Raw genomic sequence first — 25,500 nt, 5'->3', positions numbered from 1 at the left:
TTGGGACATAGTAGCCGTTCAATAAACATTTATTGAATGAATGAAATAATAAACAAGTCCGGGTGCTTGTAATACTAGCACTCTGGGAGGCCAAGGTGAGAGGATTGCTTGAGCTCAGGAGTTTGAGGCCAGCCTGATCAAGAGCAAGACCCCCATCTCTAGTAAAAATAGAAAAAATTAGCTGGGTGTCCTGGCACATGCCTGTAGTCCCAGCTACTTGGGAGACTGAGGCAGGAGTATCACTTGAGCCCAGGAGTTTGAGGTTGCTGTGAGCTATGATGATACCACTGTACTCTACTGGGCAATAGAGCAAGACTCCATCTCAAAATAAATAAATAAATAAACTAAATTGAGTAGCCACTCAAACATTTATTGAATGAATCAAATAATAAACTGAGTTGTTTCTTTGATAGTTTAATTTTTTTTAATACAGTGATGGTTAGTGGTGGGTAACATTCAAAAAATAAATTGAGAAGTTACACCTGTTTCCCCTTACCCTCAATAAAGGAAGGTAAGGCCGGGCGTGGTGGCTCACGCCTGTAATCCTAGCACTCTGGGAGGCCGAGGTGGGCAGATCGTTTGAGCTCAGGAGTTCGAGACCAGCCTGAGCAAGAGCGAGACCCCATCTCTACTAAAAATAGAAAGAAATTATATGGACAGCTAAAAATATATATAGAAAAAATTAGCCGGGCATGGTGGTGCATGCCTGTAGTCCCAGCTACTCGGGAGGCTGAGACAGGAGGATCGCTTGAGCTCAGGAGTTTGAGGTTGCTGTGAGCTAGGCTGATGCCACGGCACTCACTCTAGCCTGGGCAACAGAGTGAGACTCTGTCTCAAAAAAAAAAATAAATAAAATAAAGGAAGGTAAATTCAAGTAAATTTTCTTTTGTGCTTCATGAAAGTTGTTTTTCGTATTTTGAATCAATGACATTAAGGAAAATGCAAGTTGTGTTTTCAGAGATATAAGATTTATAAATAATCATCTTCTCCCTTGCCCTTCAATATTTTAGCTAAACAAAAATAAGAGCAAAACAAGATTTATAGCCTAATTTATGAAACATCAGAGCCAGGGAAACAGGAAATGATATTGTGGAAAAAATTGCTTTTGAAAAAGCAGAAAACTTACTCAGGATAATTATAGTGATCAAAAAATCCTCAGTAACTGGGCACAGTGGCTCATACCTGTAATTCCAGCACTTTGGGAGGCTGAGGTGGGAAGATTGCTTGAGCCCAGGAGTTCAAGACCAGCCTGGGCAACATATAAAGACTCCATTCCTACAGAAAGAAAAAAATCCTCAATAGTGTTGCATTTGGGTCCATTTTTTTTTTTTAATATTTCTATAAGACTCAGTCTTTATAATATTCTTTCTTATTCTGGCAAATTAAACCAATTTAAAAACTCGGATACATAAAAATTAAAAATGCAAGAATAAAAGTTAATGCTAAATTTTTATTTTCAGTCAACTATTCTGTATTTTCTGATTTATTGTTTTTCCTTTTCTGTTAGAAATAGATTAATTTTTAATAGTTTTTAAACTCATTTGTATGGGAAGTTCTAGGATGGGGATCATACCTACTTCACTTCTTTTTTTTTTTTTTTTTTAATAGTGCCCAGAATAGCACAATTTGCAGTTATGTCTTAATATGTGATTTTTTATTTGTGACTGGAAACAGTGGCATTTGTGGTAGCTGTCAGGTACGTTTTAAGTCTCCTGAACTGGCCTCTTCCTTTTACTGGTCTCTAAGTCACTATGGCAGTTATTTCTGATAATTGGTAGTTCTTTCTAACTTTTTACATATGATTTTTTTTTTTTTTTTTTTTGAGACAGAGTCTCACTCTGTTGCCTGGGCTAGAGTGCCGTGGCATCAGCCTAGCGTCACAGCAACCTCAGACTCCTGGGCTCAAGCAATCCTACTGCCTCAGCCTCCCGAGTAGCTGGGACTACAGGCATGCGCCACCATGCCTGGCAAATTTTTTCTATATATTTTTAGTTGTCCAGCTAATTTCTTTCTATTTTTGTAGTAGAGACAGGGTCTCACTCTTGCTCATGCTGGTCCTGAACTCCTGAGCTCAACGATCGGCCTGCCTTGGTCTCCCAATTGGCCTCCCAAGTGCTAGGGTTACAGGCATGAATCACCGCTCCCGGCCTTTACATATGATTAATGAAATTTTTGACTTTCAGAAGAATTCAATAAAATGTGTACCCTGCTGGGTTGTTTTTCAGACCTAAACCTAGCTGCTTTTTCAGTCACTTATCCAAGTTGGAAGCTCAAAATGCAAATATGCAGTAGGCCTAAAATATTGTCTGGTTTGAAAAGTGTTTAAAATATTTGAATCACTTTTATAGTAAACATTTACTCATCAGGACCTAGAAGAGGAGCATTTTAATCTTTTTCCTATTCCCTCTTCACACTCTTCCTTCAACAGTCATTACCTTTTTACATATTGGAGTTTTCATCTGTTCAAAGTTTGTGTTTATAGTGTGTTTGTATAGCCTGGATTATAATTACCATACTGAAATATAATTATTTCAGAATTGAGTCAGTGGTGAGAATGAAAGCCATCTGGTATCATAGCTAAATCCAATTTCTCTTTTACTGAGAATTTCTTTGATATCTAACTTATCTCAGAAATAGGACTTAGTAACAAATCAGAGTTCTCTTTGTCAGAGTTGTTTTTAAAGTCATATTTTGTCCCAATAATAATACCAACATTGGTACAATTCATCTTAGATTGTGAAGCATTTTCCCGAGTAGCATTTAATTTTATTCTTGCAATAGTCCAAGGAGACTGGCAGGGTGGGTGACAGAAGGAAACTGAGGTTCAGGTGGAGTTGTTGACCCAAGGTTGCTCTGCTAATAAAGACAACTGGTAGTGGAAACCCAGCCTTCTGACTTAGTCCAGTGTTTTTCCTTTCATTGCCCTGTGCTGCGTCAGAAACCCCATGATTACAAGAGTTATATTACCAAACCCTTCACAATAAGGCTATTGTCCCCCAGCTTTTCTTGTGATCCTTTTCTAAAGAGTTAAATGTATAATGAAAAGAACTGCATTCCTGTCATACTACTAGGTTACCTGTTCTTTGATGTCCTGCCTGTACCTTACCAAAAATCAGTTTTGTAAGCTTGCATTGAGAATAAAGCTAAAGACTTAAAAATAGCCTATGGGTTCTTACCTGCTCAGTCTTCCAGCTACCTCTCTGATGTCTTCCTGCTATACTTCCCCACCCCCCCACCCCCGCCCCCAACCTAGCACCCGGGCCTACCTGCTGTACTGCAGGCATGATCCTACTCAGGGTTTGTCTTCCCTGCTCCCTCTGCTGGGATGCTCTGTCCCCAAATGTTAGATAGCTTGTTTCCTCACATTATTCAGCTGTCTTCCAGTGTCACCTTCTCAGGCCTTTCCCCCAACATATATATATATTGCACTCCCTGTTTCCCCTTACCCTGCTTAATTATTCTCTTTAACACTTATTCGCATATATTCTTTATTTTTCTATCAACTGTTTACCACAACTAGAACGTAAACTCTATGAAGGCAGGCTTTATTTTGTTCACTGCTATATTTCCATCTCCAAGAACATTGCTTGCATATAGTAGTAGATGCTCAATAAATACTTGTTATATTAATAAATGAATTAATCTCAGGAACACCTTGAGATTTTGTGTATAAACGGATGGAAATTTGGGTGATATTTTCTCAAATTTTTTGTATTTTTCTAGGCTTCATTTTAATATTTTCTAAATATCCTTTAATGAGTATTTATTACATCTTTTTTTTTTTTTTACAAAGTAATTATGAACCAAACATCATGACCCTCCTGAAGTAATCTAATAAAAATATACAGTATCATCTGTAAGGTGTTCTTGCCAAAAAATTGAACCCGAATTTGATTAAGCGTATAGATCTGGTTTACAGGGAATAAAGAGGCTAGAGTAACATGTTAAACCACACCATGGGGTTACAATCAGCAAAACCCAGAATGTAGGAAATTCTACAGGTCAAATGGCCTGATTTTTAAAGTGAATGACAAAGGGGGAAAAAAGGAAGGGAAATGAATAGATTAAAAGAGACTTGAGGGCTGGGCGTGATGGCTCATGTCTGTAATCCTAGCATTCTGGGAGGCTGAGGCAGGAGGATAGCTTGAGCTCAGGAGTTTGAGATCAGCCTTGCTGAGCAAGAGTGAGATCCTGTCTCTACTAAAAATAGAAAAAATTAGCTGCACATGGTGGTGCATGCCTGTAGTCCTAGCTACTTGGGAGGCTGAGGCAGGAGGGTTGCTTGAACCCAGGAATTTAAGGTTGCTGTGAGCAAGGCTGATGCCATGGCACTCTAGGCTGGGCAACAGAGCCAGACTCTCTCAAAAGAGAAAAAGAAATATATGTGTGTGTGTGTGTGTATATATATATATATATATATATATATAAAATTGAAAACAAATGAAGTATTCTCAGCTAATCTTTTAAATGCTGAAGATAATATAGAGTATTAAAGAGATCAACATAATTGTTTTGATGTCTGAAAGCTCATTGAAGGTAAGGATCATCTTCTTAGCTGTATTTTTACCTCGTAGCATAGCAGATATTTAATAATGTTTATTGAATGAACTTAAAGCCTTACCTTTACTGAGTTATAGCAGCTTAAAGTTGAACTTTTTTTTACTGAGAATATATTGATTGAGACAGGGTCTCTGTCACTGGGGCTAGAGTGCAATGGGGTCATCATAGCTCAATGTAACCTCAAACTCCTAGGCTCAAGTGATTCACCTGTCTCAGCCTCCCAAGTAGCTGGGACTATAGGTGCACATAACCATGCCTAGCAAATTTTTCTGTTTTTTGTAGAGAGGAGGTCTTTCCCCTGCTCAGGCTGCTCTTGAACTCCCAGGCTCAAGCAATCCTACTGCCTTGGCTTCCCAAAGTGCTAGGATTATAGGTGTCAGCCACCTTGCCCAACCAGAATATTTTTAAATAAATTATTAACTTTCATTTATTTCCTCTTGTTTTTTCCTACCCATCTAGCCTGGAGTTGATCAAAGAACCTGTTTCCACAAAGTGTGACCACATATTTTGCAAGTAAGTTTGAATATTTTATGTGACTCCATTATTTACTTTTCTGTCTGTCCTTCATAACACAGGAAATACCTAACTTTATAGAAGCTCCATCAAGTAAGTGACAAAGAAAAATCCAACTCTGTTTCATTCTGTCTCAGAGAGTACTTTTAAAGTCATCACAAGTGGGTTGTAGCCATAGTTCCTGGTAAAGTTTTGACATGTCTAGTAGGATATAAAATCACTTTGAATAGCTGTTTGTTTTTTGTGTCCATGGGCAAAAGCAGATTGCAAGTGATTATAAAATAAGCAAATTATGTTTCAACCTTCTCAGTTTCTCCCTTCTGTTCATTTTTGCATGTCCTTCTGCTTTCCCTCTTAAAAGGTTCAGTGTTTGTCTGCTTCATAATCCTTGTGAAGACAGGGAAGGATCTGATATCAGTTTTTCTTTTTTTTTCTTTTTTTTTTGAGACAGAGTCTTGCTCTGCTGTCCAGGCTTGAGTACAGTGGCATGATAATAGCTCACTATAGCCTCCTCAGTCTCCTGGGCTCAGGTGATCCTCCTGTCTCAGCCTCCCAGGAACTCCCAAGTATCTCCCAAGTAAAGACCATAGGCTTGTACCACCATGCCTGGCTAATTTTTAAATTTTGTGTGTTTGTGTATGTGTGTGTGCAGTGGTCTCACCATGTTGCAAAGGCTGGTCTTGAACTCCTGGCCTCAAGCGATCCTCCTGCATTGCCCTCCCGAAGTGCTAGGATTACAGGTGTGAGCCACTGTACCCAGCCTGTTTTTTCTTTTTTAATTGAAAAAGCAAACCATGTACCTGGTAATGAATTTATTAACACAAAACGATATATGATACAAAGTTATTTCCCTCTCACCCCCAGACCTCTGCTTCCCTCTTCCTTTCCCAAACAACCATAATTATCAATTTCTTATGTATCTTTTCAAGAATTTTTTAATTTAAGAGTTCATAACTTGGAGTTCATGAATGATCTTAATAAATTTCCTAAAATTATATTCAGTCTTAAATTTAGTCGTATTCAAAACTGTGGGCATGTACATTTTTCCAAGAAGACGTTCCATAATTTTTATCAGATTCTTAGGATGTTTCCATAAGTTAAAAAAGGGAACAGTTGCTGCTCTAAGGAAAATGAGGGCTGGCTGAAGCTGAAGGAAACCTGTTCCCTTTGTAGGGATACCCTTTGAGCACAAGTCTGCCAGATGGCTAGTGCCTTCCTCCTTGTGAATTCTTTTTCTTCCTATTGCCAATAAGGATCCAGAAGGCGGCCGGGCGTGGTGGCTCACGCCTGTAATCCTAGCACTCTGGGAGGCCGAGGCGGGTGGATCGCTCGAGGTCAGGAGTTCGAGACCAGCCTGAGCAAGAGCGAGACCCCGTCTCTACTAAAAATAGAAAGAAATTATATGGACAACTAAAATATATATATACAAAAAATTAGCCGGGCATGGTGGCGCATGCCTGTAGTCCCAGCTACTCGGGAGGCTGAGGCAGTAGGATCGCTTAAGCCCAGGAGTTTGAGGTTGCTGTGAGCTAGGCTGACGCCACGGCACTCACTCTAGCCCGGGCAACAAAGCGAGACTCTGTCTCAAAAAAAAAAAAAAAAAAAAAAGGATCCAGAAGGCAATTTCCGCTGTCTTTTACCCCTTTCCTGTGTCACCCTGCTGGTCTAGATCTGTTCCCAACAGTTTCCTTCTGATTCCTCAGTCCCTTCTCCATGGCCATGTGCCACAGCAACACAGCTTTATCTCTCTACTTCAAGAATTTTTAGTTTTAGAAGAGTACTTCTCAAGCTTTGGGGTAGGACCAGTTTCTTCACAGGTTGATACTTTGTAAAACAAAATAAGAAATTCCCAGTATTTACATGGTTACAGATAGTTGAAGATTAACCTTTTAAGTGCTGGGACTTACAGTGTCCCTTGATGAGGATCTTTCTGAAATGAACTGTATAGTTTCCTGACATTGAGTAATGAATACTGAATATATGTTACAGTGAGTTAAGAAAAGATGAAATTATAAACATTAGTTACTTTGAAAGCTTGCGGAAGAAAGAAATTACAGGCAGAGGAAATAATGAGTAAAGGTAAAAAGAGAAGAAAGTAGAATACATACAGGAAAAAGAAAATAACTTTGCATATATGTATAGGGTTAGAAAAGAAAGGAGCCCTAGGACAGGAGAAGACATTTGCAAGAGAGAGAAGGTCCAAGAGGAAGCAGAAGGGACTGGAAATAGAAAATAGATGCAAGAAAGAGAGGTGATCGTTACTCAAACAGTAATGAAGGAAAGGAGAGTAATTTTACAGAAAGATTTTCATGGGGGAAGTTGAGGTAGTTTGAGTTCAGTGAAGTTGGAGGCAAAAACAGCTGTTGATACTGAGAGGGTTAGAGTTGGCAACTAGGGAAGAGTGAGGAAAGCTTGCAACTCCTAATATGGAGAATATCATAGGCAGTAGGAGAACCAGCCATATTTTAAATTGTTTTGAATAATATGTTAGAATTAAAAGTACAGTATAATGCTTGTAGAAATCAACTTTTCTGTATACTCTCTTCTGTAGTAATACCTTTGTAATCTGAATAACACTTTGATCTACATATATGCTCAAAATACCCCCAAGAATTTGTTGTATTAATTGTATTTTCTCAAGATGAACTCTATTTCCTAAAAATAAGACAGCTTTCTTGACCTGAATAAGCCTATGGTTTTGCAATCTTTCACGAAGATTACTGAAAAGATAATAGTACCAGTCTAGAAAAAATCCATCCCTGCATTATCTTGAAGTTTCCCAACAAGAAATGAAATATGGGCCGGGCGCGGTGGCTCACGCCTGTAATCCTAGCACTCTGGGAGGCCGAGGCGGGTGGATCGCTCGAGGTCAGGAGTTCGAGACCAGCCTGAGCAAGAGTGAGACCCCGTCTCTACTAAAAATAGAAAGAAATTATATGGACAACTAAAATATATATATACAAAAATTAAGCCGGGCATGGTGCCGCATGCCTGTAGTCCCAGCTACTCGGGAGGCTGAGGCAGTAGAATCGCTTAAGCCCAGGAGTTTGAGGTTGCTGTGAGCTAGGCTGACGCCACGGCACTCACTCTAGCCTGGGCAACAGAGTAAGACTCTGTCTCAAAAAAAAAAAAAAAAATGAAATGAAATATGTACTACTTTTTGGAAGATCTAGAACAACATTGTCCAAAGAGGTGTAATGTGAGCTATAGACGTAGCTTAAATTTTCTAGCAGCTACATTTTTAAAAAGTAAAAAGAAATAGGGTTGGGCATGGTGGCGTGTACCTGCTGTAGTGCTAGCCACTCGAGAAGCTGAAATGAGAGGATCGCTTGAGCCCAGCCACTTTACTCTAGCCTGGGCAACAGAATGAGACTCCATCTCTTAAAAAAAAAAAAAAAGAAAGAAATGGGTAAAATTAATTCTAATTGTATATTTATATAATATATATTTAACCCAATTATGAGGAAAATTTTATCATTTCAAAATATATTCAATATAGGCTGGGTACAGTGGCTCATGCCTGTTAATCTTAGCACTCTAGGAGGCCAAGGCAGGAGGATCGCTTGAGGTCAGGAGTTCAAGACCAGCCTGAGCAAGAGTGATACCTCGTCTCTACTAAAAATAGAAAAATTAGCTGGGTGTGGTGGTATACCCTTGTAGTCCCAGCTACTTGGGAGGCTGAGGCAGGAGGATTGCATGAACCCAGGAGTTTGAGGTGCAGTGAGCTATGATGATGCCACTGCATTCTACCTGGGGCAACAGAGCTAGACTCTGTCTCAAGAAAAAAACCCCAACACACACACACACACACACACACACATATATATATATATATAATATAAAAATATTAATGAGCTATTGGACATTCTTTTTTTGTGCTAAGTCTCCAAAGCCTGTATTTTTCCATATATATAGTACGCTTTAGTTCAGACTAGCGACATTGCAAGTGCTTAATAGCCACAAGTAGCTAGTGGCTGCTGTTTTAGAGAGTGCAGCTCTAAGAACTTAGTACTTAAAGTGGGGCTCATGGGTCACTAGCAACAGCATCACATAGGCACTTGCTAGAATCTTAGCCCTACCCTAAATCTACCAAATCAGAATCTCCATTTAACAAGATCCCCAGGAGATTTCTATGCATGTTAAAATTTGAGAAGTGCTTTGGAGTGATGACCTTCCTATACACTTATTGGGCAGATAGTAAGATGGACCAGACCAGGGATGATTAAGGTCTAAAGGCCAGATAGACCAAGTAAGGCAAGTCTTGGGGTCAGCTAACTGAGGAACTCCAAATTAACAGTGAGTCAGTGTCAGGGAGGTTTGATGGCCAGATACATTAGATCATAATATAAGGGAATTATGGAGTTTAGTAATGAGCTAGTTTGTCAGAAAGATCCAGAAATAGGCAAGACATAATCTAGCAAATAGCTTGAACATAGTCTCTCAGGAGGCTAGCAGCAGAAATGAGCAGAAGTTCAAGGTAGTGATTATATAAGAAAAGTAGCAGGGATCCAGCCATAGGCGGCTGAGGGTTAAGATTCTTGTCCCTAGGAGACAAGAGCCTTGACTGGAATACCAAGCAAGGAACCTAGGCAGAATCTCCCAAATGAAGAAGTCAAGGTAGATGCTCAGTTGTTAGAACTAAAGTACAAACAAGAGGTTTGATAAAGGAAACAAAGCCAAGCTTTGCGCCATTGAAGCATTGTAGCCAATGAGGTTTATCCAAAGCACAATTATTGCTAATTGAAAACTTTTCCCAATACCCTGCCATGACAACTTGAAATATAGTTGGCATTGGTAATTTTTGACAGTCTCTACAGAGACTAAATTAAAAAAAAAAGAAAGAAAGAAAGAAAGAAAAAGAAAACAAAGCCTTACTATTGAAACTGACAAGGTTTGGTAGGGGCAGTGACCTAAATGGATTCTGAGATGCTAAGCTGTGGATCTTTCAGGATCTTTATTTCCCTTCCTAGGGGCCATATGGGTCTATAATCTTAGCTCTGTTGACAGGAAAGATACAGAAGTAGGAATCCAGGGCCCCCAATATAAAATCAAAGGTAGCCAAAGTCAACCTGTGTTTATTTTGCCTAGACTTAGAATTATTAATTTATTTTTCCCTGCCAGGACAGACTTGGACAAGCATTAGCAAAATTAGATGAGTTTCCACAACATTGTTAAACTGCTCGGGGTATAGATGTGCTTAAAAAAAATTAATACTCTGAAAAGTCCCCAAAATTGGTTTGTGGCACTATGATTTACTGACTATTTTCCATCAGCTTTTTCTTAAAAAGCTGAAGCCACCCTTCAGAAGACATATTGTGTTTGCTTTAAAATGTATTGTAAACATTGGGTTTTAGAAATTCAAAAAGGCCAAAACTTGTCTCAGACCTTTACACTGAGAACCTCAAGTAGAACTTAATGTATGCGTTAGAACTTAATGTATGCGTTCTCATTTAATTTGTACATCACATACAGAGCTCTAAAACAATTCAATGAATTCTTTTTCTGAGACCTGAAAGATACACCACTGTTCTGTTAATCTATCAATATGTTCCTTAGCTCAGTCTTCAAGTCATACACAAATTCATTTTCCTTTTTGACTTTAACAACTTTTTAGTTGTTTTTCCAGCATATGCTTTTTCCAGCATAAAGAAAGATTAGAATTTCTATCTTGGTTGATTTCTGTATACCTAGTTCCCCTGCATTATTTATATAATTGTTATACAGACTACAACACAGTAGAGCTTAGCTTGTCACTCTACCGTATTCTGCAGAAATATGATGTGGATTTCCCTCCCTACCCCTTCTCTGAATTGTCTAACTGTACCATTTGGCAGGGTAATACATTGATGCCTCCTTGATCCATTATACTAGAGTACAGATGGTGTTTGCATCTTCTCGAGGAGTGGTAGCCTCTCTTCTGTGTCTTTAAAGAATATTTATGTACACTGCAGATAGCTTTTTGACACCCTTATCCCCCAAACTATAGAGTCATTGTTGAGTGCAGTGTGGTACTTGAAACATCCATACAGGTGAAGAAGAACCCCTGAGTCTTTTGTCCATACCTGCCTACATTGATTTCCTCTGGTAGAAAGATTGTGAGTATCTCTCCAGACTTAGTTTCCCTACCAAAAAGAAAGATTGTGGGCTTTGCTGCAGTTAAATCCTGGATCCAATATCACCTTCACCACTTGATTACCATTTGATCAAGGACAAGTCTCTACCATAAAATGAAGATAATACTTCAAGGTTTAAGAGAGGGCAATACATGTTAAAGGACTTGGCTGGTAAAAAGTGCTAAGTGCTCTCTAAGTGTCTAAGTCACCATTCCCAATGACTTTTCAGTCCCCTTAATCTTTTCTTTCCTGGCTCTCTTCTATGTCAATGTCTGCTATTTACTCCCTAGCCAGTCAACCTCCTCACCAGAATATTATGTCCTTTATATTAATATTTTATTTTGCAGGGATTTTATTTTGTTTTTCCATTGAATCTCCTGCATCTAGAACAGTACTAGACATGTAGTAAATACTGATTTTATGAGTGAATCACTGCTTTTAATTATCATTAACCACTGTTCTCTCTACTTCTGGTTTATGATCCATTTTGAGTTTTTGTGTGTGGTATGAGGTAGGAGTCTAACTTCATTCTTTTGTGTGTGGCTATCCAGTTGTCACAATACCATTTGTTTAAAAAATACTGTCTTTTCCCCATTTAATTGTCTTGGTATCATTGTTGAATATCAGCTGGTTACAGATGTATGTATGGGTTTATTTCTAGACTCTGAATTCTATTCCATTGGTATATATGTCTATCCTTATGCTATTACCACAGTCTTGATTACAGTAGCTTTGTGGTGATGGCTGAGTTTTTAAACTAATAGTCATTTTACATGAACTACTTACCATTTATATCTGATTATACAGCATGGCATAATTATGAATATATCATTAAATATGCCATATTAACTTTCAATAGGTTTTATTTGGTCATAACAGTAAGCCATATGCATGTAAGTTCAGTTTTCATAGATCATTGCTATGTAGTTTGGGTTTTTGCTTATGCAGCATTTAAAAACAATTAGAAAACCATTGGTTGTTATTCACCTGCCATTACCTTTTAAATGGCTCTTAAGAGGACTTGTGATATTATCTTTTCATAGCTATTTGTCTTTTGAGTATTCTCTCTACAAAACAAAGTAACTTGTATCAGGCCGGGCGCGGTGGCTCACGCCTGTAATCCTAGCACTCTGGGAGGCCGAGGCGGGTGGATCGCTCGAGGTCAGGAGTTCGAGACCAGCCTGAGCAAGAGCGAGACCCCGTCTCTACTAAAAATAGAAAGAAATTATATGGACAACTAAAAATCTATATAGAAAAAATTAGCCGGGCATAGTGGCGCATGCCTGTAGTCCCAGCTACTCGGGAGGCTGAGGCAGTAGGATCGCTTAAGCCAAGGAGTCTGAGGTTTCTGTGAGCTAAGCTGACGCCACGGCATTCACTCTAGCCTGGGCAACAAAGTGAGACTCTGTCTCAACAACAACAACAAAAAAAAGTAACTTATATTGTTCTTTCGTTTATAATTTATAGATTTTGCATGCTGAAACTTCTCAACCAGAAGAAAGGGCCTTCACAGTGTCCTTTATGTAACAAGGATATAACCAAAAGGTATATAATTTGGGTAATGATGGGAGGTTGGAAGCAACAACAGCAGGAAAAAGTAGAAATTCTTCTATAACATAGCTGTATTCCTATAAAGCCATTCACCAATAGAAAAATGTATTAAGTGTTTTTAAGCACAGTAAATCATTTCTAAGCTATTCTCCTGAACATTTTATGGGCCATGTGCCACATACAGGTATTAGCAACTTATTGCCTTTTTCTGATGCTTCTGTGTAGTGTAAGAACTTACAGTCTTATCTAAAGTAGGATTGCATCACCCTGCCCCAGTTGCTAATCTTGCTTTTATTTTTCTTCATTGAGTTTATTTCTACCTAATTATTTATACACACAATGTATTTATATATTGTGCTTCTCCTCTGCCATGATGTAAGTTGTATTAGGGTAGTGACTTTGTCTATCTCAATCAATAGTGTCTCTCCAATGTTTGGTACATAGTAGGCACTTGGATATTTAAAGGAATGAATGGTATTTTCCTTCTACTTTTCTAAACCCAAATCTCTCAATGGACGTTGTTTTGTATTATCTGCGTTTTCAAAATAATGTAATCATTATTTGACAGACATCCCTGAGAAACAGAGCTAGCAGTGAGGGGCTGGATAGGGTTTGGATGTTAAGATTTGTAAGTTCTCTATGCAGTGGATTTATATCTACTGTGCATTCAGAGTAAGATTATAGCAGATAGCTTTAGGCTTCTGGCAAATTTAAATGAATGACAAAAGAATTATAAAATCAATCAATACTGCCACACAGTTCACTCTGATGTCAATGATTATTAGTGTAATATCACTGATGGCTCTGTTCTTTGAATATAGGTTTTCTACTATTGCTATATCTTGTTTTTATTTGTCTGCGTGTCTTTCCTTATTTTAGTGTCTTTAAAAAGTTGATAATTACTTGCTGAGTGTGTCTCTCAAACATTTAATTTCAGAAGCCTACAAGAAAGTACGAGGTTTAGTCAACTTGTTGAAGAACTATTGAACATCACTCATGCTTTTGAGCTTGACACAGGATTGCAGTGTAAGTGTTGCATAGGCCCAGAAGCCAATGCTTAAAGCTGCCCATGAAAACTCAGGAAGTTTGCATGATTATTTTCTATGACTAGCTGACAAGACCTTCTGGTCTAGGTTAACGTTAGCTCTGTATCTGCAATCTGTTTAAAATCACTCCCACTTGTCTCACACCTTATCAATCCTAAAATGCACATTTTTCATATCTTAACATCTTTGAAATTGGGAGCATTTTACTATCTGCGGTGTGTCATTGTTTTTAATTTAGTGTGTTTATGGTCTGGGCATGGTAATCCCAGCACTTTGAGAGGCTGGGGAGGGAGGATCTCTTGAAGCCAGGAGTTCAAGACCAGCCTGAACAACATAATGAGACCCCATCTCTACCCAAAAACAAAAAAAAGCTGGTCAGGCATGCTGGTACGTGCCTGTAGTCCCAGTTACTCAGGAAGCTGAGGCACGAGGATCAGTTGAGCCAGGGAGGTCAAGGTTGCAGTGACCTATGTTAGCACCACTGCCCTCCACTCCAGCCTAGGTGACAGAGTGAGACCCTGTCTGGAAAAAAAAAAAAAAAATTTAGTATGCTTTCTTTCTTAGTGGTAAAGAAAATAATGGTGCATATAACGTTGGTGTCTTAGATTCAGTGAAATACAGAATTAATAGGCAAATTTGAGGTAGAAAACAAAGACTAGAAATAATTTTGATGGTCTCCGTATAAAGAGTAGAGTTTCCAGGGTTGATTTTGTAAAAAATTATAGGTAACCTTAATGCATTATCTTAACACGACAAAGAGCATACACAGGATTTCTCTTGGTTTCTTTGATTACAATGCATACATTTTTTTCTGACTACAAAAATAACATTTTCCCTTGTAATTTACAGTTGCAAACAGTTATGATTTTGCAAAAAAGGGAAATAGCTCTCCTGAACAACTAAAGGAGGAAGTATCTATCGTCCAAAGTATGGGCTACAGAAACCGTGCCAAAAGATTTCGACAGAGTCAACCTGAAAATGCTACCTTGGTAAGACCATTTTCATTTATTTTGACAACATCTCTTTATTGAGCATTACGAGTTGGTGAATGTGCTAGATGCTCGTAGATTTATATAAAAAGTCAATAAAGAAGGAAAGATGGTAAATTAAGTGATTGGAAAAGTGTCCTAATTGATAAGAGTTAGAGGAGTTCAGAGGTCAGGGTACCTGGTGTGGTCAAGAGAGACAGGGTGGATATGCCTGTAGTCACAGCTATTCTGGAGGCCGAGGCAAGAGGATCACTTGAGCCCAGGAGTTCAAGACCAGCCCAGGTAACATAGCAAAACACCCATCTCAAAAATTAAAAAAAAGAGAGACCTGCAGGCCCTTCCCCTGCTTTAGAGCTTTATCTGCTCTGATGCTTACCTAAAATAGCTACGAGGTCACTGATATTTTTAAGCATTTGAAAATTACTTCAACTTAAAAGGTGTAATTGTCAAAGAAAATGTAATGATTTGCTCTCTTGTTAGTGATATGTGAATGAATAATGGAGATCTTAAAAATGATAGTTCTCATAATACCAGCATTCATTTTTCTGGAGATGTAGAAGGGCTAAAAAGGAAGAAGAAAAGCTTTATCAAAGTAATGTTGGGCTTTTAAATATTCTTTCCTTTGCCAAATGTTCTTAGGAATGCTAGTGTTTTTATTGCTGTCATTTATCCTTTTTAAAAATTTATCTCAGTTAGTTTCCCACCCTGTTATCAGATGTAATTGGAAATATGTATCAAGTATCAGCTTCAAAATACACCATTTTAATATTTCAAAAAATTACACAAATAATACAAAATCAGTTTAGAAAAATTTAAAACAACAGAAAGAGAAAAAAAATTCAAATCACATAAAACCCAGACATTTTAGTATATAGTTTTCCAGGCGTTTTTCCAGGTGTCATAAATTTTAGCTGACTGATGATGGTTGATTTGTTTTGTCCATGGCCTCAAGTTTCTTCCAACAAAAAAACATAGAACTGGCCAAAAATTGGTTGACCATTCTTTACTGTACTGTTTAGCAGGAAACCAGTCTCAGTGTCCAACTCTCTAACCTTGGAATTGTGAGATCTCTGAGGACAAAGCAGCAGATAAAACCTCAAACTAAGTCTGTCTACATTGAATTGGGTAAGAGTCTCAGATTTTTTAAGTTTAGAATAATAATCGCTAGATTGCTTATCTTATAGTTTTGCCAGTGTATGCCAAAAACTCTGGTCATAGTTTATGCATGTGGTAGAAAGCTTTGGGAAGTGAATTTTATGAGCCCTATGGTGAGTTATAAATAATGTAAAAGATGCAGTTCCCACCTTGAAGAATCTTACTTTTTAAAGAGAGCAAAAGAAAGGATGTCTGGTTTAAGTATATATAAATGTATTTTGGAAAGATGGAGAGTAGCAATAAGAAAGCACTTGATGGATTGCTGCAGGATTTGGAGGAATCCAAGATAAATTGCACTAGATTAGGAAGCCTTTTAAGAAGAGCTGAGGGCCAGGTATGGTGACTCATGCCTGTAATCCTAGCACTTTGGGAGGCCAAGGCTGGAGGATTACTTGAAGCTAGGAGTTCAAGATCAGCCTGAGCAACATAGCAAGACCACATCTCTACAAAAAATTTAAAAATTAGCTGGACATAGAGGTACACACCTGTAGTCCCAGCTACTCGGGAGGCTGAGGCAGGAGGATTGCTTGAACCCAGGATTTTGAGGTTGCAGTGAGCTATGATTGCACCACTGTACTTGAGCCTGGGTGACTTTGAGTGAGACCCTGTCTCAAAAAAATTAAAATCTATACTCCCTGATCACTTTCTTATCTTCCATTCATGTCTCAAAAAAAAACTGAGCTCAGAATTCAAATATGTCTTCTACTTGGCTTATGTTTTAGAATATATTTATAATTGGAAAGGGTGGCCGTATTTTGAGCTCCCAAGCACCACCATATGTTTACCTTAGTAATACTAGATTTTATTGAAATTAGCTGTATATGTTTTTTCCCCTTAAGATCATAAATTCTTAGACAACAGGTGTGTCATAAAAATAATTAAAATATTATAGTATTTAATATTTACAGGCACTTAACTATATTCCAGGCACTGTTGTGCTTTTCCTGTATAAATCATTTAAGATGCACGTCAAACCTCTGAGGTTGTTACTGTTATACTTATTTTACAGATGAGGAAATTAAGGCACAGAGAGGTTAAGAAATTTTGCCGAGGTAGTGAAGCTATTAATAGTAAGTGGCAAAGCCATGATTCAAACCTAGGAAGTTGGGCTTCAGAGCCTGTGCTTTTAACAACTATGCTGTATTGCCTGACATATCCATCGTTGTGCCTGCCACATAATGGATGCTCAGTAAATATTTCTAGGTGAATGAGTATCTGTTTTGTAACAAGTACATTTTTTGAGTTTAGCCCTTTCAATAAAAAACCTTTTACTGATTTGTTTTTTGGGGGCTTTGGGGGAAAATTTTTTAGGATCTGATTCTTCTGAAGATACAGTTAATAAGGCAAGTTATTGCAGGTGAGTCAAAGAGAGCCCTTGTCTATGAAGCGGGTATTTTCCTATTTAGTTACTATTAAGGATTGGTGTTTTTCTAGATTAGAATCATGGTATTGGAAGAAACCTCAAAGATCATCTAGTTTAATCCCCTCATTTTATAGCTGAGGAAATATCCTTTTTGTTTGTTCAATTTATTAATTAGTAATGTCCAGAGAAGTTTAAGATAACAGCAGAACTCTGTACATACTTGCTTCTAGCAGATTGTTGTTCTCTAGCTGAGTTCCTTGTATATGGTAATATTGACACAGGATAATTGTGGCTGATGAGAATGTTAGAAGTCTCCATTTGCAGTTCTTTCCTCTGTTCCTTACTTCCACCTATCTTTCAAACTTTGTGTATATAAATTATATAATAGTCTACAAGGAGCCCACAACTGAGTTACTTGCCATATTGCTTTCCTTAGGAATTATTACTTGACCCTGTCTAAGATCTGATCTGAACTATAATGGTGTCATTGTCAGCTTTTGTTTGTGAAGGACTCTCCTAATCTCACAATTGGAAAGAAGTGCTTTTTTAGCCTAAAAAGCACTGAAAGCAATGTAGCAAGGTGGTAGTCTTTGCATTCTATTGGGATGTCTGCTTCATCCTAGTACTCCTGCTGGTTAGATATCTTTGCTCCTGCCTTCTTATTAAGATAAACTTGTAAGCATTTTTTAAAACTATCTTTCAGTGATCATTTAAATGTTGGCTCTCATTTGTATGTCCTTAACGCAATGCTCTGCACTGCTGCCCTGATTTTTGTGACTGTGTATTCTCAATCTTTGACTATTCCATTTCAACCAGAAGTTACTGAAAGAGAGAGCAGATTTTAATAAGTGAATCAGATTTGTCAGCTTGCTGCAACTCTACCTGGAAGAGCTAAAATATTTGATCTTGCTCATTTGACAGTTCTGTGAGCATATAACTAGTATTTCTCATTAGGACTTCTGTCTTTTTCCTATAGCGTGGGAGACCAAGAGTTGTTACAAATCACCCCTCAAGGAGCCAGGGCTAAAACCAGTTTGGATTCTGCAAAAAAGGGTAATGGCAAGTCTTCCCAACTTAATAGGAACTAAAGAGAGAGAAAGTAGATACAATACTGTAATTAGATTATTCTGAAGACCATTTGAGACCTTTATAATTCACAAAATCTCTTGGCAGAGTTAGAATATCCTTCTTTCTCAGATGACATGGTACAGCTTGACATATTTAAATGGTACTAGACTAATGTGATTATAATAGTACCTTATGTAACTGATTGTTGCCCTTTACTTTTAATTGATGTATTTGTATTTCATCTTTTGCCTACTGATTTTTAAATACAGGGAGTATGAGTCTGTAGATAGAACAGAGTATTAAGTAGACTTAATGGCCAGTGATCCTCAGAGTACATCAGAACTGTCTATCTAATGACTAAACAGTCTGCTTTTAATTCACCCTTTGAGGTTAGGGAAATAAATTAGGTTTATGCATAGGGAAAATTCTGAAATTAAATTTTTAACGATCTTGAGTGGAAATAATCTAGATAAATAGGAATTAAATGAAAGAGTGTGGGCTGGGCGTGGTGGCTCACGCCTGTAATCCTAGCTCTCTGGGAGGCTGAGGCGAGAGGATTGTTTGAGGGCAGGAGTTTGAGACCAACCTGACCAAGAATGAGACCCTATCTCTAATAAAAATAGAAAAAATTAGCTGGCCAACTAAAAATAGAAACAAAAAATTAGCCAGGTATGGTGGCAAGCGCCTCTAGTCCCAGCTACTTGGGAGGCTGAGGCAGGAGGATCGCTTGAGCCCAGGAATTTGAGGTTGTTGTGAACTAGGCTGATGCCTCAGCACTCTAGCCCGGGCAACAGAACAAGACTCTGTCTCAAAAAAACAAAACAAAAAAAACAGTATGAGCTACATCCTCAGTATACTTAGTAGTTTATGAGGTTAGTTTCTGTGAATATAGCCATTTGCATGATTTCCACCTCTAAGTTGTATTAAGTATGTATTTTTTCATAATGATTCGGTTTTTAAACACCTTGTTACTTTTGTATATTTTCAGCTGCTTGTGCGTTTTCTGAGAAGGCCATAACAAGTATTGAACATCATCAAGCCAGTAATAATGATTTGAACACCATTAAGAAGCATGCAACTGAGATGCATCCAGAAAAGTATCAGGGTAGTTCTGTTTCAAACTTGCATGTGGAGCCATGTGGCAAAAATACTCATGCCAACTCATTACAGCATGACAACAGCAGTTTATTACTCACTAAAGACAGAATGAATGTAGAAAAGGCTGAATTCTGTAATAAAAGCAAACAGCCTGGCTTAGCAAGGAGCCAACAGAGCAGATGGGCTCAAAGTAAGGAAATATGTAATGATAGGCAGGTTCCCAACACTGAGAAAAAGGTAGATCTGAGTACTGCTCCCCCATATGGGAGAAAAGAATGGAATAAACAGAAACCTCCATGCTCTGAAAGTCCTAGAGATACCCAAGATGTTCCTTGGATAACACTAAATAGCAGCATTCAGAAAGTTAATGAGTGGTTTTCCAGAAGTGATGAAGTGTTACCTTCTGATGACTCACATGATACGGGGTCTGAATCACATGCTGAAGTAGCTGGTGCATTAGATGTTCTAAATGAAGTAGATGAATATTCCACTTCTTCAAAGAAAATAGACTTAATGGCTAGTGATCCTCTTGATCCTATAATACGTAAAAGTGAAAGAGTTCACTCCAAACCAGTAGAGAGTAAAATCGAAGATAAAATATTTGGGAAAACCTATCGGAGGAAGGCAAGCCTCCCTAACTCTAGCCACGTAACTGAAAATCTAATTATAGGAACAGTTGCTACTGAGCCACAGATAACACAAGAGCATCCCCTTACAAATAAATTAAAGCGTAAAAGGAGAACTACATCAGGCCTTCGTCCTGAGGATTTTATCAAGAAAGCAGATTTGGCAGTTGTTCAAAAGACACCTGAAAAGAGAAATCAGGAAACTAACCAAATGGAGCAGAATGGTCAAGTGATGAATGTTACTAATAGTGGTTATGAGAATGAAACAAAAGGTAATTATGTTCAGAAAGAAAAAAATCCTATCCCAACAGAATCATTGGAAAAAGAATCTTCTTTCAGAACTAAAGCTGAACCTATAAGCAGCAGTATAAGTAATATGGAAATAGAATTAAATGTCCACAATTCAAAAGCACCTAAAAAGAATAGGCTGAGGAGGAAGCATTCTAGCAGGCATATTCATGCACTTGAACTAGTAGTCAATAAAAATCCAAGCCCACCTAATCGTACTGAACTACAAATCGATAGTTGTTCTAGCATTGAAGAGATAAAGGAAAAAAATTCTGAACAAATGCCAGTCAGGCACAGCAGAAAGCTTCTATTCATGGAAGATAAAGAACCTACAACTGGAGCCAAGAAGAGTAACAAGCCAAATGAGCAAATAAGTAAAAGACATGCCAATGATACTAATTGTTCAAGTTCTAATAAACTTCAAGAATTTGTCAATCCTAGCCTTCAAAGAGAAAAAACAGAAGAGAACTTAGAAACAATTCTGGCATCTAATAGCATCAAAGACTCCAGAGATCTGGTGTCAAGTGGAGAAAGGGTTTTCCAAACTGAAAGTGGAGAAAGATCTATAGAGAGTACCAGTATTTCACTGGTACCTGATACTGATTATGGCACTCAGAACAGTATCTCATTACTGGAAGTTAACACCCTAGGGAAGGCAAAAACAGCACCAAAACAACGAGTGAGTCAGTGTGCAGCCATTGAAAACCCCAAGGAACTAATCCATGGTTGTTCTAAAGATACTAGAAATGACACAGAGGGCATTAAGGATCCATTGAGATGTAAAGTTAACCACATTCAGGAGCCAAGCATGGAAATGGAAGACAGTGAACTTGATACTCAGTATTTACAGAATACATTCAAGGTTTCAAAGCGTAAGTCATTTGCTCTGTTGCCAAATCCAGGAAATCCAGAAAAGGAATGTGCAACAGTCTATGCCCACTCTAGGTCCTTAAGGAAACAAAGTCCGAAAGTCACTCTTGAATGTGAACAAAAAGAAAATCAAGAAAAGAAAGAATCTCAAATCAAGCATGAACAGACAATTAGTACCACTGCAGGCTTTTCTGTAGTTTGTCAGAAAGATAAGAAGCCAGATGATTATGCCAAATGTAGCATTAGAGAAGTCTCTAGGTTTTGTCTGTCATCTCGGTTCAGAGGCAATGAAAATGAACTAATTACTGAAAATAAACATGATATTTTACAAAACCCCTATCATATACCATCACTTTCTCCCATCAGGCCATTTTTTAAAACTAAATGTACGACAAACCTGTCAGAGGAAAGGTTTGAAGAACATTCAGTGTCACCTGAAACAGCATTAGGAAGTGAGAACATTCCACATACAGTGAGTACAATTAGCCAAAATAACATTAGAGAAAGTGCTTTTAAAGAAGCCAGCTCAAGCAGTCTTAATGAAGTAGGTCCTAGTACTAATGAAGGAAGCTCCAGCGCTAATGAAGTAGGTTCCAGTGGTGAAAACATGCAAGCAGAACTAGGTAAAAACAGAGGACCTAGATTGAATGCTGTGCTTAGATTAGGTCTTATGCAACCTGAAGTCTATAAGGAAAGTCTTCCTGTAAGTAATTATAAACATCCTGAAATAAAAAGGCAAGAAGAAAATGAAGGGGTAGTTCAGACTGTTAATACAGATTTTTCTCCATGTCTAATTTCAGATAACCTAGAGCAGCCTATGGGAAGTAGTCATGCTTCTCAGGTTTGTTCTGAGACACCTGATGACCTCTTAGATGATGATGAAATAAAGGAAAATATCAGCTTTGCTGAAAATGGTATTAATGAAAGATCTGCTGTTTTTAGCAAAAATGTCCAGAGAGGAGAGTTGAGCAGGAGCCCTAGCCCGTTAGCCCATACATGTTTGGCTCAGGCTCACCAAAGAGATGCCAGGAAATTAGAGTCCTCAGAAGAGAACATATCTAGTGAGGATGAAGAACTTCCCTGCTTCCAACACTTATTATTTGGTAAAGTAACCGATATGCCTTCTCAATCTATCAGACAAAGCACTGTTGCCACTGAGTGTCTGTCTAAGGAAACAGAGGAGAACCTAGTATCTTTGAAGAATAGCTTAAATGACTACAGTAACCAGGTAATGTTGGCAAGGGCATCCCAGGAACATCACCTTAGTGAGGCAGCAAAATGTTCTAGTAGCTTATTTTCTTCACAGTGCAGTCCATTGGAAGACTTGACTGCAAATAGAAACACCCAGGATCCCTTCCTGATGTTTGATCCTCCTTCCAAACAAATGAGGGATCAGTATGAAAACCAGGAAGTTGTTCTGAGTGACAAGGAATTGGTTTCAGATGATGAAGAAAGGGAAACTAGCCTGGAAGAAGATAATCATCAAGAAGAGCAAAGTGTGGATTCAAACTTAGGTATTGGAACCAGGTTTTTGTGTTTGCCCCAGTCTATTTATAGCAGTGAGCTAAACGTTTATTTATTTTGTGGAGCACATTTTACAAGTTTCCAAGTATAGTTAAAGTAACTGCTTCTTAAACTTGAAACATGTTCCTCCTAAGGTGCTTTTCTTTAAAAGTCAAAAGTTTTTCAGCCAGCTAGAATGTCATCTCTAATTGAAAGATTTAAAGTCCTAATTATTGGTGGATTTACTTCTAGTTTTCATTTTCTGAGAGGAAATCCAAGTGTCCCAAAGCAAAGGAGTTTAATCATTTTGTGTGACATGAAAGTAAAACCAGTTCTGCCAATGGGAAGAGAAAGATACGGCCAGTTGTACTGTTTATAGTCTGTTTTTACATGTGCACCTCTGTTTTTATTGTCATCTAAGGTGAAGCAGCATCTGGGTATCAGAGTGAAACAAGCTTCTCTGAAGACTGTTCAGGACTGTCCTCTCAGAGCGATATTTTAACCACTCAGGTAAAAAGTACACATAGATATGTGTGTGTGGTGTCCTTTGCTTTTAGTGGTATATATCCTACATTTTTACATTTGCTGATATCATCCCTTTGAATTAATTGCATAACAGTTGTGTGTGGTGTCAAGTTCAATTATAAGCACCTTGATGGAATGCATACTACCTTTTGTTTCATACACACACACACACACACACACACACCATCTAGCTCACTGCAGAGCACTAAATATTGAATTTAATGAATAAGCTAAACCTTCAAACCCATTTGCCCTATAGAAAATCTTATATGAAAGCACTATTGTATCAAGAGAGGGATGTGTTTCTTTTTGGTACCAAATGAGAGGCTATAAAGTTCTCTTCCTGTTAGAAACCATCTAGCCTTTCACTGTTTTATGGATGTTTCTGTCTTTTTTCTTTTTAATGTACTAATTGTTTGTTCTTTACTGCCTATAAGTCATATTTTTCTTTTTTTTTTTTTTTTTTTTTTGAGACAGAGTCTCACTCTGTTGCCCAGGCTAGAGTGAGTGCCGTGGCGTCAGCCTAGCTCACAGCAACCTCAAACTTCTGAGCTCAAGCGATCCTCCTGTCTCAGCCTCCCGAGTAGCTGGGACTACAGGCATGTGCCACCATGCCCGGCTAATTTTTTCTATATATATTTTTAGCTGTCCATATAATTTCTTTCTATTTTTAGTAGAGATGAGGTCTCGCTCTTGCTCAGGCTGGTCTCGAACTCCTGAGCTCAAACGATCCACCCACCTCGGCCTCCCAGAGTGCTAGGATTACAGGCGTGAGCCACCGCGCCCGGCCTATTTTTCTTTAAAAAAGAAAGTACACAATTTTACTTCTTGGACCTTGTAGTGAAAGCCAATAATTTGGTTACTTACGAAGCAGATAACAGCTTTATCATGTCTACAACATTGGGTAGCATGAATGTTTCTGTACTCAAAGTAGAATAGTCTCCTGGAAAAAGCATTTTCTATCACAACATCTAAAAGTTAACATCTTCCTCATAGAACCTGGTTCTGTCTCCTAATTTTTATTTTGTAAAAGGGCAACAAAATTTTCCAAGTCTTCATATTCAAAATTTCAGACTCCTCAGGTTATTTTGACATCTTACAGTTGCCTCTGTATTCCTAGCACAGGGTCCTATGCGGAATACACACACAGCAATTGCTGGTGGTAATTGGTGAGAATTCTATACCTGACTGTGTGACCATAGGCAATTTGCTTACCTTCTCTGAACTATAGTAGGCACATTCTTTTTTTTTTTAAAGACAGAGTCTCACTCTGTCACCCTGGATGGAGTTCAGTGGCATCATCATAGCTCACTGCAACCTCAAACTCCTGAACTCCAGTGATCCTCCTGCCTCAGCCTCCAGAGTAGCTGGGACTACAGGCACACGCCACTGTGTCCGGTTAATTTTTCTATTTTTAGTAGACAGTGTCTGACTCTTGCTCAGGCTGATCTCAAACTCCTGAGCTCAAGCAACCCTCCTGCCTCAGCCTCTCAGCGTACTAGGATTACAGGCGTGAGCCACTGTGCCCGCCTCAGGCACGTTCTTAAAATGGAGCAATCTGGACTTCCTTGAATCATCCTATCATGACTTATTTTTCTCACCTACATCTTAAATACACTTTTAGCTACCATCAAGTGAATGACATTTTTTTCCAAACTTCCTAAAGAGCCAGATAGATAAAATTGAGAAAAACCCAATATTCTTACAAAGATAGATATACATGTGTATAGTCGAAAACTTAGAAAATACAAGTAAACAAAAATCATCCATGGATGAACCTTGAAAACATGAAGTGAAATAAGTCAGACATCAAAGGACAATATTGGCCGGGCATGATGGCTCATGCCTGTAATCCTAGCACTTTGGGAGGCCAAGGCGGGCAGATCGTTTGAGTTCAGGAGTTCAAGACCAGCCTGAGCAAGAGCGAGATCCCTGTCTCTACTAAAAAAAATAGAAACAAATTGGCTGGACAACTAAAAACATATAGAAAAATTTAGCCGGGCATGATGGCATATTCCTGTAGTCCCAGCTACTCGGGAGGCTGAGGCAGAAGGATTGCTTGAGCCCAGGAGTTTGAGGTTGCTGTGAGCTAGGCTGATGCCACAGCACTCTAGCCTGGGCAACAGAGCGAGACTCTGTCTCAAAAAAAGGGGGGGGAGGCAAATATATGATTCTACTTATATGTGGTACCTAGAATAGTCAAATTCATACAGACAGAAGGTAAAATAGTGG

At 38.3% G+C, this 25,500-nt stretch overlaps 1 protein-coding gene and 1 non-coding gene across 51 annotated transcripts in view; both read left to right on the top strand.

Moving 5' to 3' along the window:
* BRCA1 (BRCA1 DNA repair associated) overlaps positions 1–25,500 on the top strand; it is a 55,839-nt gene that overhangs the window by 1,510 nt on the left and 28,829 nt on the right. For 5 of the 50 annotated variants that reach the window (XM_069482595.1, XM_069482593.1, XM_069482592.1 and 2 more), the window contains exons 2-10: positions 5,020–5,073; positions 12,654–12,731; positions 13,675–13,763; positions 14,633–14,772; positions 15,792–15,897; positions 17,239–17,284; positions 18,267–18,343; positions 19,347–22,754; positions 23,165–23,253. In XM_069482595.1, the coding sequence (XP_069338696.1) occupies positions 5,020–5,073; positions 12,654–12,731; positions 13,675–13,763; positions 14,633–14,772; positions 15,792–15,897; positions 17,239–17,284; positions 18,267–18,343; positions 19,347–22,754; positions 23,165–23,253 (4,087 nt within the window). The remainder of the gene's footprint in view (positions 1–5,019; positions 5,074–12,653; positions 12,732–13,674; positions 13,764–14,632; positions 14,773–15,791; positions 15,898–17,238; positions 17,285–18,266; positions 18,344–19,346; positions 22,755–23,164; positions 23,254–25,500) is intronic. The other 45 variants (XM_069482625.1, XM_069482622.1, XM_069482621.1 and 42 more) reach the window with 19 other exon arrangements.
* LOC138392659 (U4 spliceosomal RNA) lies at positions 9,753–9,893 on the top strand. The gene has a single exon (XR_011234949.1). It is a non-coding gene; the product is annotated as a U4 spliceosomal RNA (small nuclear RNA).

The sequence above is a fragment of the Eulemur rufifrons genome, chromosome 9 (assembly GCF_041146395.1).
Source record: "Eulemur rufifrons isolate Redbay chromosome 9, OSU_ERuf_1, whole genome shotgun sequence".
Taxonomy (NCBI): Eukaryota; Metazoa; Chordata; class Mammalia; order Primates; family Lemuridae; genus Eulemur; species Eulemur rufifrons.
Note: the sequence above shows the minus strand (reverse complement) of the source record. Positions and strands in the feature narration are given on the sequence as shown.